Consider the following 21,000-nt stretch of genomic DNA (forward strand, 5'->3'; position numbering starts at 1 on the left):
CTGCCAGCTGGGACACCTCAGCAGCTGGGGAGCAGTGAGCCAAGGGTGACTGCAGGAACCCACCTGGCAGGCCCGCACACCAGCCTCTCCCATCCAGGTCTTTATTGGAAGCATGGGGGCCTTCAGTGCTCCAGGAAGCAAACACCTTACCCTCAGGACACCAAGGGAAACAGCTCGATCTTCTTAAAAACACATTTGGGGTGACACGAGTACTTATGAGAAAACACAGTACCGGATCCGACACCACAATGCAGATCTAGGATCATCTTGAGCCCCCGCAGTCAGCATTGGGGTGGGAAGGAGAGGAAGGTAGGCTGGGGTGCCCCACAGGCTGCCCTGTTGCCCCAACCCACCCAAGGGAAGGGGTCAGAGCTGACCAACAGTCACTCCGCTCCTCAAAGCCATGGGGCTGCTTCTGGGGGAAGCCTGAGACAGCTCTGTGGCTGCCAGTGGACACCTGTTCACAGGCTCTGCTGCAGGCACAGCTCTGGCCAGGCAGGTAGAGGGACACTGGACGCTATGCTGGCCAGGAAGGTGACCCAGCCTGTGAGGCCCCAGGCTGACACCTCCTTGCAGTCACAACACAGCATGGGATGGGGGACTTCCAAGTCATGGTTCTCTCCATGCTCAGCACAGCAGCAGAGCAGACTCCGTCCTCTCCGTGAAGAGCAGCAGTTTCAGCGGCTGGATGACAGATGGTTCCTGCTGTGTGAGAACCTGCAGGGGAGAAAGGCCGAGCATTGTGCTGCACATGCCCCAGCAGCTAGACCCATAGCCACAGGTGTGCTGTCTGCAGATGTCTGTGGTGCTGTAGGTCCTGGGAGCAGCACTGACTGGCCAGGGCTAGTAGGTGGGTCGTCTGTCTCATGGGAGTGGAAATCAGTGCCCAGAGGGCAAGGAGGCCCCCCCAGGACAGTACAGCAGTGGGAAGGAAGCCTGAACCCATCCCTGTCCCTCAGCCAAAGGCCTTTCCAGGAAGTCACTGTGGCCTGGGCCATCATTCCCCACCCTATGGGGCTCAAGGCCACAGATGGAAGCAGCCACTTGCCTTTTACCTCTGCACACGCTCCACCAGGCGCACCATGAGCTGGTCTGAGATGCCGGGGCAGGACTCCTCGGCCAGGCTGAAAGCATTCTCCAGCTCCTCCAGTGCGCCCACACTGCCACCACTCTGCCTGTGCTTTTCCTTCAGCTGCAAAAACCAGGCCGGGAAGCCGGCAGGTAGTGGTGTGGCACAGGCAGCCCATCCCACTGCACTGACAAGGACCCCCAGCCTCCGCACTCCCTCTTCCCAGCAGAGGGTCCCATCACCCATCGCACAGATCCAGCCTGATTATTAGTACAGTGCAGCCCAGACCCCAGGCAGGAACAGTCACACACACCCCAGATCCAATACTGGGCTACACAGCAGGCAGCAGCCACCCTCGGGTGTCAGCTCTATGGAGGCCTCTCTTGCTGGGGCTGAGGCCAGACCCACAGGCTGCCCAGGACACGGATGTCCCTGCATGGCTGTCTTCAGGTATAGACACTTCCTGTAGCAGTCTATGGGGCAGTGTTCCTGTCCACACGCCACCTACACCCTGTCCTCCCTGCCCCCTCTAGGAGCTCCTCACTCTCAGCAGTGGGAGCCGGTGCTCCCTGGAGGGAGGCCTGGCCTGACCCTGCCCAAGAAGCCCCTACTCCAGACACGAGGGTCCCAGCTGGATCATACATCTGGGGATGGCTCTGACCTCCCATCAGTGGGTGGCAGTGATGAGAGACCACAGGGCCACCAGGGAGTCATCCTCAGGCTGCCTGCCCTGGAACTGACCCCAGCACCAAGAACCAGCCTCCATGTCTTCTGTCACAGAACATTAGCTCTTGTCCAGAGGCACCTTGAGACTCCAGACTATCTCAGGGGGCTAGAACTGCCAGAGCTGGGAATGGGGTACACGACTGTGACCCCCTACTACCCAGAAGGCTGATGCAGCATGCCAACTAGGGCAGCCCAGACAATCTAGCAAGCCCTGTCTCAATATCTAAAAGCGGGGCTGGAGCACACTGGTAGGGCTCTCCTGGGTTCTATCCCCCGTATAAAAACTAACCAAAAAAGGGTTCTGCCAGGGAAGTACATTCATCCCAGGGGCCTGTGGTGGTTCTTAGCTGTGTGGAGAATCCATGCTGGCAGGGCCAGCACACTGAGCATGGCATTGCAGGGACAGAGCCCCCCCACCCCCCACCCCGGGATGAACCTAGGCCCAACCCCAGCCTCACCTCTCCAAAGACGGGCCGGACCAGTGTGGACAGGCACTGCGACCGAGGCTGTCTCTTGACAGGGTCCGCAGCCTGTAAGGAGGAAGTTGAGGCACAGGGTGAGTGGGGGCAGAAGACTGGCTTCCTGCCCAGCCTGGAGCCCCCAGGACCCCAAAGCCTGTAGGTCTCACCCAAGTTTAGCGCTCAACGGGCCTCATCCTCCCCAAATGCCTGGCCTAGGCTTCAGAGCAACTGCAGCCAGCCCGACAACACTCCTGGCTCCAAATCCCCTGCTCCACCCTGGCCCCATTTCCTCACTGGGGCCCAGGCCTCACCCCAGCTCACCCTGCAGCCCCAAAGCACACCCCAGGACAGACCTTCTGAGAGCTGTGCAGGGCCATCCCCTTGTGCAGCTTGTTGTGTGGGCTCGGCCGGATCGTCGGGGGGAATGTCCAAATGGGGCCCTGTTCCCCTTCCTCAGCCTCACCATCTCTAAAGGGGAGGCTGAGTCAGCAGGGCCAGAAGCGCCCCAGGCTCCAGCCCCAGCACCACAGAAAAATAAAAAAGGTCGTGTTATGGGCAGTGTCTTCTGGAAACAGCAAGACGGAACCTGTTTCTACTGGGGCACATCCCCTCTGTTCCTGGGGCAGGTGTGTGCTGCACATGAGTGGGGCCACAAGAGGGCCTGTGCTTTAGCCGAGGGCCCCTGCACAACACCAGGCCCCAGCCTCTGGAGTACACACCCCACCCGGCCTGCACAACCCAGGCTGTGGGGTGAGCATGCAGCAGAAGTCCCCGAGGATAAGCCAGGCCCCTACATGTCCGAGTCCTCGGAGCTAGACTCTTCACCATGCCCCTCTGACTTCCAGCGCTTGTAGCGGTCAATGAGCTCTGTGAGAAAGGAGGTCTTCTTGGTGTAGCGTGTGATGAACTTGTGCTTCAGGAGCTCCTTGGCTGTGGGCCGCTGTTAGGGTGCACGCTGATCACCAGGTGCCAGGCACAGCCAGGTACCAAGCACAACCGAGGTCCGCCCTTGCAGGCTAGCGTGAACAGGCAAGCTGGGTGGGCATGGGGGTCAGGGTGGGAGGCCCTCACTGTAACAAGTCACTAGGAGGAAGGAGGCTGGGGGTAAGCTACGCCTGAGGGCCTTGCCCCTTCCCAGGTTAGTGTCCTCCCCAGCAACAGCCTGCCTGCCGGCCAGGGCCAGGAACCAAGCTTACAAATCGGGGATCCTTGTTGAGGCAGGCCTCCACAAACTCCTTGAAGGGCCTGCTGTGGTGGCCCTCCAGTGTGGGTGGGCTGTTCTTGGGGATCAGGAACAGGACACGCATGGGGTGCAGGTCAGAGTTCGGCGGCTCCCCCTTGGCCAGTTCGATGGCTGTGATACCCAGGGACCAGATGTCGGCCTAGAGGGGGCAGCACGGGGACAGCTGTGGCACGCAGCACCCCACCTGGCCGCCTCAGAAGTCCTGGGCCCCCTACCCCAAACCCACCTTGAAGTCATAGGCCGACTGCTTGATGACCTCTGGTGCCATCCAAAAGGGGGTGCCCACAAACGTGTTCCTCTTGATCTGTGTGTCAGTGAGCTGCCCTGCCACCCCGAAGTCAGCCAGCTTCACATCTCCCTGCTCCGAGAGCAGCACATTGGCAGCTGCTCAACAAGGACGGGGCTGTCACCCACGGCTTCACATGCCCCAGGAAGCCCTGCTTGGAAGCAGATGCCACTCTTGCCAGGAGGGCGTCCACCTGGTCCCTGGGGACTCAGCAAGGCTGTCCTGGGACCTCTGCTTGCTTTGCCACTCCGAATCAGGCAATCCTGGGCCACAGGGCAGCAGGGCCCATAAGCTAGGGGCCCCATCCCGAGAGACCCCACCTGAGCTCAGGCCTCCCCATCTGGCCTTCATGACATCTCAACTGCAGGGCAGCCACAGGACTCCTAGGAGAGACCCTGACCCAAGCCCACAGCCCACAGGGACTATTCAGAAAGTCCCTGCCTCTGCCAGCAGCATCACCACAGTGTTGAAATGCCACAAGGCCCTGGGCACATGCTGGGGGAGGGGGCAGCCTAGCCTGGTGTGCTCAGCAGGGCCATACCCTGCCACACAGGCAGGGATACAATGCCCAGGCTCAACCAGCCCTGCCACCCTATGGACACAGCTGGCTTCTCCAGAGCACAGGGGAGACTAAGAAGGGTGTAAAGGTTCAGGAGAGGCTCCATGGGACAATACTGGCCTAGGCTTCATCCTCAGCACCACAGAAAAAATTTTTTAAAAGGTTGTGTTAAGGGCAACATCTTCTGGAAACAGAGCAAGACAGCAGCACCATTTCCAGGTGGCCGCAGGGCTCCCTGCATCCCAGACCTCAGGCAATACAGCCACTCGCCCCACCCTGACCTCTCTAGGTCAGCAGGCCCAGCACAGAACAGAGCTGTGCCCACCCCGCAGGACCTTTGATGTCGCGGTGGATCTTGCGCTCGGAGTGCAGGTAGTCCAGGCCCTTCAGGATCTCCCGAAGGATGGTAGCGATGTAGGTCTCCTCCAGGGGGCCTGCTTTCAACTGGAGGGAGGTGGCAGGGCCGGGCCTCAGCCCCTACACCCACATCCGCCCCTGAGCTCCACCACCTTGCCCAGGCCAGGGTGCCCTAAGACAGCTGGGCTTGTGTTCCTTTAACAACTTCTGGATCAACACTCTCACACCCCGGGAGTGGGAGTGGGTCAGAGGCTATTTCTAAAGAATGTAAGCTACCCTCACCCTTTCTGTGCACACAAAGCTGAGAGCAGGGCCCCACATACCCAGAGATTCCTTGCTCCCCCATCCTATGTGACAGGACACCATCCTTGTCAGTCCCGAGGCCAGCAGAGGCCCAGCACCCCTCTCACCCCTCTCAACAAGGGCAGGTTCACAACTACAGCTCTAAGACACACAGAAGGTGGCTGGAGGGTTTGGGACACTCCACTACATGCCCACAGCAAGCTTCCCACTGCTGCAGTCCATACTCACCAGGTCCAGTGCAGAGCCACCACCCAGGTACTCCATGATAATCCACAGCTTGGTGCTCTGGAAACGAGAACCCATCAGTGCCTGACAGCAGGCAGTGGGCCCAGGAGGCCCTGCACACACACCCCAGAGGCAGCCAGGGCTTGGGTCACACAGAGAACCCTCTCGCCATATCCCTGCACAGACATGTGGTAGACAGACTGAGTGCCATCAGACCCAGGCCAGAGGCTCAGCCTGTGGTCGGGGAAGATGGCACGCAGGACAAGCACTTGGTCCAATGCAGCCACATGACAGGCAGCCTCACTGGCCTCACTGGCCTAGTCAGTGAGCACAGGCAGCCCAGACATCACAGCCACTTCAGAATGAATGACCTCCACACAAAGGGCCTCTGTCCCCTCTGAGAGGCCCCTGTGCGCCAGAGCACCACCACCCGGTGTGGGACCCCAGGCAGATCATGTAGTTCCTCTGGAGAGGAAGAAAGGGCCCAGCACACAGTGTGTAGCCCCCTCCCCACCACTGCAGACCCTCTGCTCCCTGCAGGAACCTTCAGGTAGGAGCCAAAATAGCGGGTGATGTAGGGGCTGTCACACTGGCTTAGCACGGTGATCTCCTGCTGGATGTCCTCGATCTCGTCCTCAGCCTCTTCCAGGTCAATGATCTTGATGGCCACCACCTCTTTGGTGTGGTTGTCGATGCCCTTATACACCTCCCCAAATGAGCCCTTGCCAATGCGGTCAAGCTTGGTGAAGAGCTCCTCGGGGTCCACTCGAGAGTGCTGCAGAGGTGTGGGGGGCAGACATGGGACACAGAAGTTAGGCAGTGCTTGGTCAGAGGAAGTGTCACAGGCCACCCTGCTGGGTGAGTGCAAAACACAGGCAAGGAGCCCAAAGGAGCTCAGTTCAATTCCCTCTGGTTTCTCTTTTTATGCCTTGTTTAGAAAACAAACTAGCTGGGCATGGTGGCCACACCTGTGATCCCAGCACTAGGGAGGCTGAGGCAGGAGGAGCTCTGAGTCCCAGGCCAGCCTGGACTACACAGTGAGTTCAAGGACAGCCTGAACTACATAGCAAACTTCTGCCTTAAAAAACAAAAACAAAAAAACAAAATCCCAAGTGTGACACAATAAATCCTGAAAGACCATGTCTCAAACACCAGCACCAGACATCAGTAATGAGTTAACTACAAGCCTACAATTGCCATACACCCAAAACTGCTCTAAAAGTGTCTATTAAAGATAAAATCCAGCATAAATCAACTATGTTCTCTATAGGCCTAAAAGCCACACCCCTGAAAAGCCACACCTCTAAGCCAGTGGCTGCACCTCTGCAACAGCACTGAGTTGAAAGCAATGCTTTTTCTCGTACTCATTTTAGATATTCAAACAACACACTGCCCAATGTGGGTGGTCATCAGGGTTTAAACCAGTGAGACCTCAGAATTGCCAAGCACACAGTGAAAAGGTACCAGCATCAGGATATAGTCTGAAAGGTCTGTGTATGCTCTGCCCACATCCTGCTCTGGACTTTGAGCCAGGACTAAGCTGAGATGGCTACAGAGCCTCTGTACTGGCCATGACTGCAACGACAAAGCTCCTCCAAGGTCATTGCCAGAGCCACCCACGAACATTCCTAGGCTCCTGAGAATGCTGTGCTTCCTCTACCACAGACTGACATCTTCTCAGAGGGCACCAGAGGCTCAGCAGCCCCAAGTAGGCTGTTCAGGGCTGGGGGCCTCAAGTCTTGTCCAGCTCTGCCAGGTCTCACCTCCAGTAGACATCGCCTATCCCGTACAGCATCTTGGTGCCACAAAAAAGTGGCCAGGCATAAAAAGGCAAAAGTACACCTTGTTACATGACATAAATGCTCACTGCTCCAGCATCTGCCATGCCATGCTAAGGCCAAGGCCTGTCCTCCAAGAGTGGACACAGCTTCCCACTCCCCTGGGGACACCTGCATACAGGTAGCCTCAGGCACTGCCACCCCCCAGAATGGCTGGTGTAGGACTCGACTGGACCAGTGGGAGACTACACTTCAACCTGAAGTTGTCAAATAGCTGCCTTCCCAGGGTTTGCAACCAAGGACAAAGGAAGAAGGGGATGGCACCAGCCATTCTACACCCTTCTGATAGGTCTCCCACCACCTCAGCAGCTATTATGTATAGTAGCTGCCCTCTTCCTATGGTGCCTTGCCCCTTCCCCTGTGTGATGTCATGCCAAGATGGTTGCTCCCACCAAAGAACAAACCCTTCTTCCCAGTATGCCCCTGTTCCCACCTAGAGAGTAACCTAATACTCGCTCACCTCCTACCACCTAGTGACATCACCGGCTCCTCCATTCCCTAGTCACTACCTCACTCAACCCCGCCTCAGCCCCTACAAACCCCACCCCAGTCTCTATAAAAGACTGTCCCTGCCCCAGCCATATTGCTTTTGTCTCTCCTTTGTTCAGAGACAGCCCGGCAGATCTATTCCCCTAATAAAGGCTTGTTGTGGCCTGGTCTGGTCTTGGTCTTCGGCCCTTTTACCTGACACTGAGCACCAGACTCCAAGGTGACAGGAGCTCCGAAGAGTGAGCATGGGGGTGGCGGGGGAGCTGGGGAAGGGTCCCTGGACCAAAAGTGGCTTCTCAGCATGGAAGCCACTCAACACAGAAGTCACCTAACCCTTCCTGGCCAGGCTGGTGGGGTGAGATGTGGGCATGTGAAGCTGGCCTCTGTGAGCAGCCAAGCAGGTATCCTGAGCAGGCTGGCTTGCTGTCCACCAGTGCCCCAGCTTAGCCAACAAAGGAAGAGGCAGCTGGTCGAGCCCATGGTGCACATGAGGAGACAGCAAGGGATGCTTAGAGCTGACCTGCTGCCAGGAAGTCCCCAAGCCAGGACTGTGGCTGGAGAAAGAAGGCTGCACACTGCTAGGTGTCCCTAGGTGGCATCCACTCCCAGTCTCTTCACTCCTGCTGACCGGTGTTCCAAGGCCAGGAAAACTCACTCAGTGCAGCTGCTGAGTCAGCCAGCTGTTTTCAGGTTGAGATGAGCAGCACCATGGGTCAGAGCCAGGCCTTGTCCCAGATGAAGGCCCTCTAGGCTAGAAAATGTCACTAACTCACCAGCTCCTAGGTGCAGACAGGGAGTAACCACTCTCCTAGGTAGGGACCACCTACTCCATGCTCAGTCTTGAATGCCAGGTACAAGACAAAGGCTGAGAAGCAGTACTTCTTTTGGCAGCTTCTCCTCCATCAGGCCCAGTGGCCCCGCTCAAGTCCCCTTCCACCACACAGTGCACCAGTCCCTTCTTAGCAACCCCAGGATGGTACCCAGCAAGCTGCCAGCCTGCAGGCCTGCCCAGCCCAAGCCCAAGCCTCAGCCCCAGGGACTTCCTGAGGGTGCATCCTCCTACAAATCTGAGGACGCAGTCCCCTGCCTTCTAACGCAGCGTGAATGGACCTGGAAGTGGAACCATGGCACAGCCACACTGCCTGGTAACACTGTCCCACTCCATGTCTCCTGCCCCACATCCTACAGCTCTGGTCTGTCCCCTGCTGAGTCCCTGCACTGCTCCTCACACAGGCCAGGTTGGGCCTAGCCCACCACAGAGACCACAGCCCAGAGGACTGCCAGGCCAGGTACTCAGACCCCCACTGCCTTGGCGGAGGACAAAGCAGCAGACCCAAAAGTCAGAGTTCTGGGCTCAGCAGGGAAAGAGAAAGCCTTGACCCCTAAGTCCCACAATTCTGGACACCACAAGTGTGGGTAAGCCTTGGCTGAAGCAGTGTGACAGGAACCTCTTGGCTGTGCTTCTGGCCTGGGTTACAAGCGAGGAAGAGCCCTGTTAACAATCCAACTTGATAAAGGAAAGCTGGTTGGGTATGGCAGCACATACCTGTAATCCCAGCACTCTTGGAGGCTGAGGCAGAGATCTGAGGCAGGAGAATAACAAGCTAGAGTGCAATTTGGGCAACTTATCTAGACCATGTCCAAAAAAATTAAAAGGGCTGGGGATGTGGCTCAGTACAAGGGCCCTGGATTCAATCCCCAGTACCAGGATGTTGGGAGCAATGCTACATAATTCTAGGGAAAAATCATTTGAGTAGGCCTAGTTCTCCTGCCTACAGGCCAGCTATAACACTCCAAGACATACTTCCATTTTGGCCTCAGGTCACAAGGGAGATCTCAATGATCCCCGAAATGCTCCGGGACAAGGCCACACCTGCGGGAGACGCCCTGGGAGAAACTAAATCTTCATCTGCATAGTTCCTCATTGTTCTTAGATTTCCACCGCCCCCACCCAGTCTTTTGTTACACCTTGCTCATCCCAAGGTGATACTGAAATCTACATTATTCATTTGTTACATTTGTTTCTTTGGATGTACTAAATAAAAGGTGCTGCAAGCTAGGGCTTCTTGTCTTTGCTGCCCAGAGCAGCACTGATCAGACCCAAAGCTCAGCTTCTTCTCAGTCTCATTTGTCTACCTTTCCTGTAATTCACTGTGTGCTGCCGTGGCTCACAGGAGACTAGGACTTAATGCAGAGGTCCTGGTAACGTCCCCTTCCCCTGTTCCCTACATTTGGCGCCCAACGTGGATGTGAATCGGATCCACAAGTGAACTCGCCTGTGAGACAAACTCGGAGTAAAAGAGACAACACACAGATCTCCCAGGACGATTTCCGGACTCAGACGAGGGACACTGGTGGTAAGAGTGTCCAGCTGGGGGTAATTTTCTATCTTTGCTGAGTTATAACTATGGGTCAGTCTCTGTCAACAGAACAGCGTAACTTTGCAAAATTACTTAAGTCGCTGTTAAAGCAAGCTATGTACCCAGTACCTAAGGGTGCTGTGATAGATTTGTTAAAAGACATACAAATGTATGCCCCATCTTTTCCCCAGGAAGGGACAACTTAATAGCATGGGAACGTGTAGGTACGGTTCTCCGTGAGGCTCGGTGAAGGGGTGATCGTCTCTCCCCCCGAATGCTCCCCACTTGGGCCTTAGTCCACTCTGCTCTCAAATTCTCTCAGTTCAGGAAACCTCTGCTACCCCTCCCCCCACCAACCCTTCTGTCCAGGCTTCCCCTTGTTCGGCTTCTTCTCCAGTTTGCTTTCATCTCACTGCGGCTTCTGCTCCACCACCACAGTGTGCTGAGGAAGACCCTAGCTCTCTAGCCCCTCAGCCATCTCACAAAGGTCTAGCTGCCCCTCTTGTGAAGCCCTCTTCAGGGGCCACTCCCTATCGCCGTACCCTGCAAAAGGCTGTGACATCAGGCAAGGCAGTGGGAGACCCTTTGTGCTGTCCTGTCTCAGTTTTGCCTGATCCTGACAACTCAGAGGTGGACATGTATGTTCACACCTCATTTGATTTTAACATCCTAAAGGACCTCAGGCAGAGTGTGCTAACTAATGGTGTCCAAAGCCCCTATACAGTAGGTTTGTTGGACAATGTACTTCAGACTTATTCTCTGGTTCCTCATGATGTTTTTCACCTTGCAAAAACGTACCTATCCCCAGCTCAGTATCTCCACTTTGAGGTGGAACTTGGTTCTTTAATCAGGGAACAGGCTCATAAAAATGCTCAGGGAGCTGCTCAGTCGAGATTGGGCACAGGTAACTTTTTGGATTTAAGCAGGCAGGCCTGTTGCCCAGCATTACTCTTCCACCAGCTAGAGGACCTCCTGCGGAGGGCTTGGGCTTCTGTGCCAGTTGAGGGTGCGCCGACGGAATCTTACTCAAATTATGCAAGGGCCAGTGGAGACTTACACAGAATTTGTAGCAAGATTACAACAAACTGTTAGGAGACAAATTTCTAATTCCCAGGCAGCAGACATCCTGATCTTACAGCTAGCCTATGAAAATGCTAATATGGATTGCAAACAGGCAATAAATCCTGTTTGCTCCTCTAAAGATCTTGGAGCATACATTAAGGCATGCCAGAATATTGGGTCTCCTTTATACAATTCAGCTCTGATGGCTCAAGCCATCTCCCAACATTTACGCAGTACACACAGTGATTTAAAATGTTTTAACTGTGGAAAAATGGGGCATCTCAGAAAAAACTGCAAAATAAAAGTGGCTTTACAAGCTGACCCAGAGCCACTGAGTCAGGCATCCAGAGAAAATAAGTTACCACCTGGCCTTTGCCCTTGCTGTTGAAAAGGCATTCACTGGGCTAAAGCCTGCCACTCCAAATATGATAAGGATGGCACACTGCTGCGAGGAAAATGGAAATTAGGCCCAGGAAACTATAGGAGATCAGGGCCAGGAGGCTCCAGTCCCCCTGAATCAGCAGTACCCAGTTAAGACCCATGCACAAGTACAAAATCAGACAGCACGGGTGTCCGGAGGGACATTTCTTCCCTCATCAGGGGAACACTGGGGAGCTCAGGAATAGATCTTCCTGCTGCTCAGAGAGTTCACCTACTGGGAGTTGAGACTCCGGTATCTATCCCCACAAAAATTCATGGACCCCCACCCCCCCGGAACCATTGGTTTGATAATTGGAAAATTCTAACTTTGAAAGGCATTACTGTTATTCCAGCTATTGTTGATTCTGATTGTACCTTGGAATTGTGTGTTCCTGTTAGCTCCACAGGACTTTGGGTAATAGAACAAGGAGATTATATCGCACAATTGTTGCTCTTGCCTAAACCACAATTAAATAATGTTAGCCTTAAAAATTCCCAAGAGGGTCCTCAGCCAGAAATTCCTCAAGAAGAAATTTATTTCACCCAAGTGATTTCCAAAAACCGCCCCATGTGCAAAATTAAACTGAATGGCAAATTCTTTATAGGATTGACAGACACAGGCGCGGATGTGTCCGTGACTGGCACATGTTTTTGGCCATCATCTTGGGGGAAAAAACCAACTAAAACATCTCTGGTAGGCCTTGGCACCCCCCCCAACAAGTTTTACAAAGCTCCATTCCTCTGCCTTATGAAGGGCCTGATGGTCAATTGGGATATATTTGTCCTTAAATAGCTCCCATACCTGTAAACTTATGGAGCAGAAATTTGTTGGAAGAATGGAAAATTTTAGTGACTACTTTGCCCCCTGAAACTTCACCGGCCCAACAGATGATGTCTAAAATGGGATATGAACCAGGAAAAGGATTGGGCAAGCAACTTCAGGGAACAACACAGCTTATAGAACAGAAACAAAAAAATAATCGCTTTGGAATTGGATATGATCAAAATTTTTAGTTGGGGCTATTGAAGTAGTTTCTCCACCCAAGACAGCCTTGCCTTTACAATGGAAATCAAATGATCCCATTTGGGTTAATCAATGGCCCCTACCACAGGAGAAACTAACCATTCTACAACAACTCATATTAGAACAAGTTAACAAGGGGCATTTAGAACCATCTGTGAGCCCTTGGAACACACCTATCTTTGTTATTCCTAAAAGGTCAGGCAAATGGCGTTTGCTTCAGGACTTACGTGCAGTAAGTAATACAAGCCTCATTCCAATGGGGGCACTGCAACCGGCTTACCGAACCCAGTGGCAATCCCCCAGAAGTGGCCGCTTATAATTATAGATTTAAAAGACTGCTTCTTTAACATTCCTTTGTGGCCAAGTGACCAACCTCGATTTGCCTTTTCAGTACCTAGCATGAATTTTAAAGAACAAATGAAGCGCTTTCAATGGACTGTGTTTCCTCAAGGAATGGCTAACAGCCCCACATTGTGTCAGCTTTTTGTAGCACAGGCTCTTCAAGCTACTCGTAAATTATTCCCTACTGTAAATTTAACACATTATATGGATGACATACTAATCTCTGCAAATACACAACAGCTACTTTTACAGGCCTTTGCTGTTGCAAAGAAGGATTTAGTGCGTTTTGGATTGTGCATAGCACCTGAAAAAGTTCAACTATCTGAGCCTTATATTTACCTGGGTACCTTGTTATCAGAACGATCGGTTAAGCCACAAAAGGTACAATTTAGGACAGACAAATTAAAAACATTAAATGATTTTCAAAAATTATTAGGTGATATTAATTGGATTAGGCCTAAGATAGGGATAGCAACTTTTCAATTGCAAAATTTATACAAAATATTACAGGGAGATTCTGATCTTAATTCCCCTCGAAAATTAACTCTGGAGGCACAAAAGGAGTTACAATTAATAGAACAAAGCATACATAACCGTCAGGTTTTTCATATCAACTCTAATTATCCAGTTTATTTGTTTGTGCTTAACACCCCCCCACTCACCTACAGGCTTAATAGGGCAATGGTACGAGAAACGGGTCTTTCCCATGGAATGGTTGTTTTTATCTAATCAGTTAGTGAAATCTCTACAATTATATCTACCACAAATTGCAAAAATAGTTTCCTTGGGATTTAATCGTACCCGACAATTATTTGGTGCTGACCCTCATTTCATCATTATCCCAATTGATAAGGATCAAATGCAGATGCTGCTACAGACTGCTTTATATTGGCAAGTAGCCTTTGCAGATTTCATTGGACACATAATCATTACCCTAGTGATCCTCTGTTTCAGCTTTTTTCACGACATGAATTTATTCTCCCCAAGATTACTCAATTTCAGCCATTACAAGGTGCCTCAACCTATTTCACTGATGGCTCCTCAAAGGGCCAAGCAGCAATTTGGAGCTCTTCCTTTAGTTATGTGTTGCCTACACCTGGTCTCTCTGCTCAGCGGTCAGAGTTGCTAGCCATTTTATTTGTGATTGAAAACTTTCCCTCCCAACCCCTCAATATTTTAAGTGAATCCTTTTATGCAGTTTGTTTGACTCAAAGATTGGAAGGAGCTATGGTCCACTCTACCTTAGAACCCAAGTTATGAAACTTGTTTTTAAGATTACAAAAGGCCATACGTCAAAGAACTGCTCCCTTTTATATTGGACATATTCCATCGCATACAAACCTTCCTGGGCCACTTTCCTATGGCAATGCACAAGCAGATCAGCTTATAGGATTCCTTGATGCTTTTGATCAGGCTAAGGAATCACATAGTTATTTCCATCAAAACTCCAAGGCACTACAACATGATTTTCAGCTATCTCGAGCTCAGGCACGACAGATAGTTGTGGCTTGTCCTAGTTGCCAGCAGATTCCACAGCCCATTCCCCCTGAGGGAACTAACCCTCGAGGCCTAGCTGCCAATATGATTTGGCAGATGGATGTGATACACATCCCCTCTTTCGGAAAGTCTCGATTTGTACATGTCTCTATAGATACATTTTCACACATGATACATGCCACATGTCACTCTGGTGAGAAAGGTCACTATGTTCAACAACACTGCTTGTCTGCCTTTGCTGCCATGGGAGTGCCCAAAAATATTAAAACTGACAATGGTCCATCATATGTTAATAAATTTATCCAAAAATTCTTTCTTATTTGGCATGTTAAGCATAGTTCTGGTATCCTGTATAATCCACAAGGACAAGCCATAGTAGAAAGGGCCCATGCCACCCTCAAACATCAATTGCTTAAACAATCACAAGGAAATCAGCTGCCTCCACAAGCTCGTTTAGATCTAGCTGTTTTTGTACTCAATTTTTTAAATCCTGTAGCAGGTCCACACAACCACCTGCTATGCTCCATTGGCAAATGGATGGCATGGTTAAGACTCAAAAACCACAAGTCCTTTGGAAAGATGTACAAACAGGTAAGTGGAATGGCCCCGATGCCTTAATAACTTGGGGGAGAGGTTTTGCCTGTGTCCTAACAGATAATGAGAAAACCTTGTGGCTGCCTTCCCAGAACGTGAGACCGTGGGTCACGCTGGTGGAAACGCCAACATCTCGCAAAATGAGTGATAGCACCCTGGCTGAAAGCGATGAGCCAGCTGCACCTCAGGGATCCACCTCACCAGGGACAACCAATAAATCCATGGCAGGGTCCAGGACTGAGATGATGCCCCCAGAGGAATGATAATTATAGATTTATGGTAAAAATTTATAAAGGTGGGGGACAACTTCAAAATGCTCTTTTTATATTTACAGATATAAAAGTGCTTTCATTCCTTCTGATTCTAATCTCAAGAGATCTCTGTTAATTGACTATTCCAAAGTTTTTGACCGGTCATTCAATTATAAATCTAATAATCATAAAAAGGATATTATAATTCAATTTGGCCAAATATATTTGCGTGCACTCTAATTTTATAAATTGTCTTATATGTTCGTCTGTTGTCTGTCTGTTTGTACAGTTGAGCTCAATTTTTTTTCTCTTTTCCTTTCCACCTTTTGAAAAAAAAAAAATTTTTTTTTCCTTAAAAGATATTCACCTGTTATTGGATTGACTTACAGGTAAATATTATTAAATTAAAGGCACGCCTTTCTTCCCCCAAGTTGCTAACTGATCAAAGTGCCACCGAGATTTATTTTATAAAAGCAATGTGCATTGTCACCTACATACAATAATCAAATTACAAAAAGCAGTTGTAAAATAAGAAGATATATATATTCTTATTCCTTGTTTGTCAAAATAAATAGAGACTGTGGGTACTCCCTTTGGTGAATAAAGAAGTGGCCACCCAGAAAATAATTATTCTGGTCTTAATTCACTAAAAGGACCCCCTAGTAATTTTTATAATCTTATGGGAGACACACCACAACAAATATTGTCTCAATATGTTATAAATTGATTACATTGGTTATCATTGATGTTTAAACGCTAAATGTTATTGTAAAATGTTTACATCAGTTAAGTTCTAAATATGTTATTGTAATATGTCCACATTGGTCATCTTCAAAAGCTTAATTTCTGTGTCATTAAAAGGGAGTGTTATTACAAAGATGGTTTTGGTACCAAACTACAGTGAAGAACATAAGGTTTTATGTAACTGTGATACTTATTACTGCTCCTTTTCTGTTGTTCAAAATGTATTCATTCATGCCCTCTAATTGTATAGGTCTTCCAACATATTGTTTATGGTAATAATCTTTTGATTCAGGTATTTGCCCTTCTCTTATGCTCCAGCCACCTATGATAATAGGCACACTTGTATGCTGATTTATTTTCCTTAGATGACGTCCTATAAAAAGATAGCTACTCAGGGATCCAACCCCAACAGCAACTATCATTGGCAATAATAACAGTTTAACTATATTTTATTCCAAAATGCTTATATCCAGGTAAAATTATAATAGTTGAGTTCACTACTCCTCTTACAATGCTAATGTTATTGATCTTCTCTTCTGGGTGTTCAACAACCAAAGTTTAGAGACCAAAACTGAAGAGGTAGCTGGACTAAAAAGGCAGCCAATATTTTGGCCCCGGCCCTCCAAGGTCAACTGCAACAATAAGATCCAGGACATGAGGGAACCATCTCCAAAATCCTGCATTTTTGGTGAGTCACCCAACCTCCTGAGCAGGGAGGTTGCTGAACACCAAAACAGTAAAGATCCAATGAAAAGTGTGCCAAAGGAATGTCACCTGGAGGAAAAAAATCTCCCATGCTTTCACAGGAAGCAACATGGTCAAGCAAGGGCGTGACATATCCTGATGGCTGACACTGACAGAGGAGCTAAGAGGCTCTATGCATGATTCCAAGATAGTGCCTGTGGAGACTTAATTGACCTTGTTAGATAGCAAGAGACTGACTTTATTTAATACAGGTCTCACTGTAACTTGGTCTTGAACATCCTGTAGAAAAGTATAACTATATAAGGCAATAGCTACTTGAGTTCAGCAGAAGTTTTAAGGTTTTTTTAGCCAACATTGTTTAAAAAATAATAAATTTATTATTTGATTTTTCATCCTTTTACAGCCCCAATTAATAGAAATTATGCTTATAGACAGCTAAGTCAGTCAAACACACTATACATAGATCCTCACAATATATAGGGTCAAGTTATTGTTGGGTGTGCTCACTTTTCCTAAAAACACCTTCACATAAAACAAAAAGAAAGGGAGACAAAAAGAAAGGGAGATATGTTGGGAGCAATGCTACATAATTCTAGGGAAAAATCATTTGAGTAGGCCTAGTTCTCCTGCCTACAGGCCAGCTATAACACTCCAAGACATAATTCCATTTTGGCCTCAGGTCACAAGGGAGATCTCAATGATCCCACGAGCTGATGCTGTAACTGTAACGCTCCGGGACAAGACCACACCTGCGGGAGACGCCCTGGGAAGAACTAAATCTTCATCTGCATAGTTCCTCATTGTTCTTAGATTTCCACCGCCCCCACCCAGTCTTTTGTTACACCTTGCCCATCCCAATGTGATACTGAAATCTACATTATTCATTTGTTACATTTGTTTCTTTGGATGTACTAAATAAAAGGTGCTGCAAGCTAGGGCTTCTTGTCTTTGCTGCCCAGAGCAGCACTGATCAGACCCAAAGCTCAGCTTCTTCTCAGTCTCATTTGTCTACCTTTCCTGTAATTCACTGTGTGCTGCCATGGCTCACAGGAGAATAGGACTTAATGCAGAGGTCCTGGCAACGTCCCCTTCCCCTGTTCCCTACACCAGGAGAGGAAAAAAAAAAAAAAAGCAAACTAAATAGACCTTGCAATCTTCTTCTGGGTGATGCATGTGGTGTTTCCAATCACTCAGGCTACTCAACCGGCAATAGTTACCTACATCAGCTCTGAGGTTGCCAGATCTGAGGCCTCTAACTGCCTGCCACCATGTCTGCTGCTAGGCTCACCCCACAACACGGGGGGGGGGGGGGGGACGGGACCAAATGCACAAAACCAGAGACATCCCGACCACCACACAATGCTCCACCACAGCCATCTGGGCCTTCCAGGTCAGGGCAGGAACTGATAGTTGGAAGGGAGAGGTCCGATATGGAAGCACAGGCTGTGGGGGAGTCTACCCTACTATCCCACAAAGGGACAAGTCACAGGACACCATGGCAACCGTGAGGAGAAAACAGCAGCCTCACCGGGTTTCACTGTCAAAAACCAAGTCTCTGATAGGACACAGGACACTTCCTCCCGGTGAGGTCCATGTCAGCACCCCTGAGCCCCCGCCCACTGGGCAGCTCGCAGCTCCCATTTGTTAGTCTGTGGTCCACAGGAACTAACTCTGTAGCTCTTACAAACGAGCTAGAAACAGTTTTTCTACTTAGAAAAATCTTAAAGCGCCTTAGTCATGTAATTACCAGGTACAACATGTCAAAAACCAAAAGAAAATGTGTCAGTCTCATTCAGCATCCCTCAGCAAGCCCAGGGTCCCATCTGTTGGACACGGCTGGTCCGGGAGATTGCCCACAGCTGCGCGGTGTCGCGCTTGCCTGACTCCAGTTCCTGGCCGCGGGGCGGACACGCTTCCTGCCCCAGGCCCGAGCTCCCGGGACAGAGGGCGGACGGGGGTGGAGGGTTACCCAGACACGGGGCGCGGGGCGGGCTCTGGGGCACACACGGCCGGGGCCCGGGCTGCGGGAATACACAAGGGCAGAGGCCCCGGGCTCTGGGGACACGCACGACGGGAGGGCCCGGCCCAGGCGCGGGGACAGCCAAGCCCAGCGCTGGATGAGGGCACTCAGCAGAGGAAGGCACTCACTCGTCTCACAGACGCCTCGGAGAAACAAGAAAACACCAACAGCGGAGCCCTCCGCGTTCGGCTCTGCGGCCCTCACCGCTGGCCGCTCCACACGGCACGCCCTGGGCCGCTGGGTGAGCACGAGAGGCTGGACACCTCAGTTACCCGGGGCGGGGACCGCGACGCCACTAGGCGCTGGCCCGGCGCAGCCCCGCCCGCGCCCTCACCTGGTGCGCGAAGCCGCGGAGATGAGCCATGTCCGCGGGCCGCGGCCCGGCCGTCAGTCCGTGCGCCCGCTCGCCTCAGGTCCCTGCGGGGGACGGAAAGCCGCGCGGTCAGAGGGGTCGTCACGAAATCCCCACCCGCCGCCGCCACCCCCAGCCCGCTCAGCGGGCCGCGTCCAGAGCTCCGCCCAGCACGCCGAGGCGCGCCCACCTCCGGGGGGCTCCATTCCCGCCTTCCGGCCCGCTCCGCAGAACCCGCGAGGATCCTACCCGCACCCTGGGTCTCCCAGAACGCCCCGGCCTCCCAGCCCGCGAGGCAGAGGAGGGAGCCAGGGCGGCGGCGGCGGCGGTGTCGTGGCGGGCGCGTGGCTGTCTGGGAGTCCGAGTCCTACCGCCCGCCCGATACCCGGACTCCGCGGGCGACGGACTATAACTCCCGGCAGGCCTCGCGGCGGGGGTGGGCGACGGCCGGGCGCGGGCGCAGGCGCAACAGCGGCTTGCTGGGACGCCTCTCGGCTCCAGAAAGGTCGGATACGGGCCTTAGTCGTGCCGCGCTGGGGTGCAGGGGCGCCTCCCCTGGTCCTTTGGTCCTGCGCGCCCACCTGCCCGGTTCTCCTCCCTCAGGGCCGGTGGCCTCAGCGCGACCCTCAGTGTTCGCCGAGCATCGCAGACTCTGGAGAAGCCGCCGGTCATGGACCCCTGCTCGGGCGAGTGCTTCGCCCCTCCGTTTCTCTGTCCCCCAGCGCGAGCCAGGCGGGAGCGGGACGAGCCTGGGGGCTGCGGGTCAGGGGCTGCGGGCCAGGCTCCGCGTGCCCGCGAGGAGACCCGCGCCCCTCTCCGAGTGTTCGCCTCCACTCTGCACCAGGGTGTATTTTTCCACAGGGTACCTCTCTGGCTGTGATCCATGATGGCCCCTTGTGTCCCTGCCTCTCCGTCTCACACACCTTAATATTTTCCCTGTGACTTGGCGTTTGGGAAATTTTTCTTTTCTCTCTCTTTTTCTTTTCTTTTCTTTTTTTTTTTTTTTTTTGGTGCGGTTTGCCATTTGCAGTGGGTTGGTTTTTCAGTTCTGAGGATTGAACCTAGGGCTTTCGAACTGAGCTACATCCTATGCCTTTTTTAAATTTTAAGACAGTGTCTTGCCAGGTTGCCCAAACTGGACTCAAATTTGTGATCCCCATGCCTCAGCCTCCTAGCATGCTGGGATTACATGTGTGCACTGCTACACCTTACTAACTTGGTGATCTTTTTGTGTGCTTTTCGTTTTTTCAGACAGGATCTTGTTTGACAGTTCAAGCTGACCTTGTCCGGGATATCCTCCTGCTTCAGCCTCATGAGTGCTGAGGTTTCAGCCCAGTCCTACCATGCCCAGTTTAAACAGTCCTTTTTGTTGTTGTTTTTATTTTTTGAGGAAAGATCTCACTGTGAAGTTCAGACTGGCCTTGAACTCAGCAGTCCTCCTGCTTCAGCCTCCCAAGTGCTGGGATTACAAGTGTGCAACACCATACCTGGTTACCAATTCTATTTTTAATCTTAGTTTTTCTACCACTTCCCTTTGGGAATATGAAAATAGTAGTTTCCTTGTAGATCCTTAAGAATGATAAACTATGTGAAGGGCCTGGCCCTTTGCAGGTACTCAGAAAATTGCTGTTTTTATGGTTGGCACAGACTGACTTTGGACTGCCAGAGGGACTGCTCATTATCAAGTCTTGACCTTGGGCTTCCCTCGTTAGGGGACTGTTATGGTTTGGGTCTAGATGTCCCCCCAAAGCCTCATGTGGTCATAGACTTGATCTAGAGTGTGTGAAGCTGAAATTGATTCATGATGCAATGCTAGGCTCTAGGGAACTAGGATTAAGGGTGTGAGTGCTGCCCACCCTAAGTAGTCTGAACAAGATAAAAGGGGCAGGGAGATGCTGTTAACTCTCGTTACCTTTTGCTGCCTTGTGTGTGTGCCACATTTCTGCTCTGCCATGCCTGTTTGCCATCCCTGCTTTGGAGCTGGCTCATTATGGACTGAAACCTCTACAAACTGTAAGCCAAATAAACCCCTTCCCCTCTAACTTTGGGTATCAGATATTTTGTCTCAACAGT

The 21,000-nt window shown here is 51.4% G+C and overlaps 1 protein-coding gene and 1 long non-coding RNA gene across 5 annotated transcripts; one reads left to right on the plus strand and one right to left on the minus strand.

Annotated features, from left to right (window-relative positions):
- Positions 1–87: 87 nt before the first annotated feature.
- On the minus strand, positions 88–19,293 carry Stk25 (serine/threonine kinase 25). 4 transcript variants are annotated; one of them, XM_004868490.4, is made up of 12 exons: positions 19,177–19,293; positions 18,910–18,992; positions 5,774–6,004; positions 5,233–5,289; positions 4,680–4,788; positions 3,726–3,883; positions 3,453–3,638; positions 3,051–3,196; positions 2,610–2,724; positions 2,254–2,325; positions 1,056–1,192; positions 88–717 (listed from the first exon to the last, which is right to left on the minus strand). In XM_004868490.4, exons 2-12 carry the CDS (start codon positions 18,937–18,939, stop codon positions 678–680), a joined length of 1,281 nt encoding a protein of 426 aa, XP_004868547.1. In that variant the 5' UTR covers positions 18,940–18,992; positions 19,177–19,293; the 3' UTR covers positions 88–677. The 4 variants fall into 4 exon arrangements, with proteins under 4 accessions (XP_004868547.1, XP_004868548.1, XP_004868546.1 ...); XM_004868491.4 differs by having other exon boundaries at positions 19,183–19,277; XM_004868489.4 differs by having other exon boundaries at positions 19,118–19,273.
- LOC147828211 (uncharacterized) lies at positions 18,699–19,874 on the plus strand. The gene is made up of 2 exons (XR_015451161.1): positions 18,699–18,816; positions 19,531–19,874. It is a non-coding gene; the product is annotated as an uncharacterized LOC147828211 (long non-coding RNA).
- The last annotated feature ends 1,126 nt before the right edge of the window (positions 19,875–21,000 follow it).

This window comes from Heterocephalus glaber, unplaced genomic scaffold, assembly GCF_053883595.1.
Source record: "Heterocephalus glaber isolate CG9 unplaced genomic scaffold, H.glaber_assembly_v1.0 deba00001226, whole genome shotgun sequence".
NCBI lineage: Eukaryota > Metazoa > Chordata > Mammalia > Rodentia > Bathyergidae > Heterocephalus > Heterocephalus glaber.

Coding starts and splice junctions, on each gene's coding strand:
- Stk25 (XM_004868490.4), bottom strand. CDS start 18,939: ATGGCTCATCTCCGCGGCTTCGCGCACCAG. Junction 4,789..5,232: donor GTGGCTCTGCACTGGACCTG/GTGAGTATGGAC, acceptor ACCTCCCTCCAG/TTGAAAGCAGGCCCCCTGGA. Junction 2,725..3,050: donor AGCTCCGAGGACTCGGACAT/GTAGGGGCCTGG, acceptor CCTCCCCTTTAG/AGATGGTGAGGCTGAGGAAG.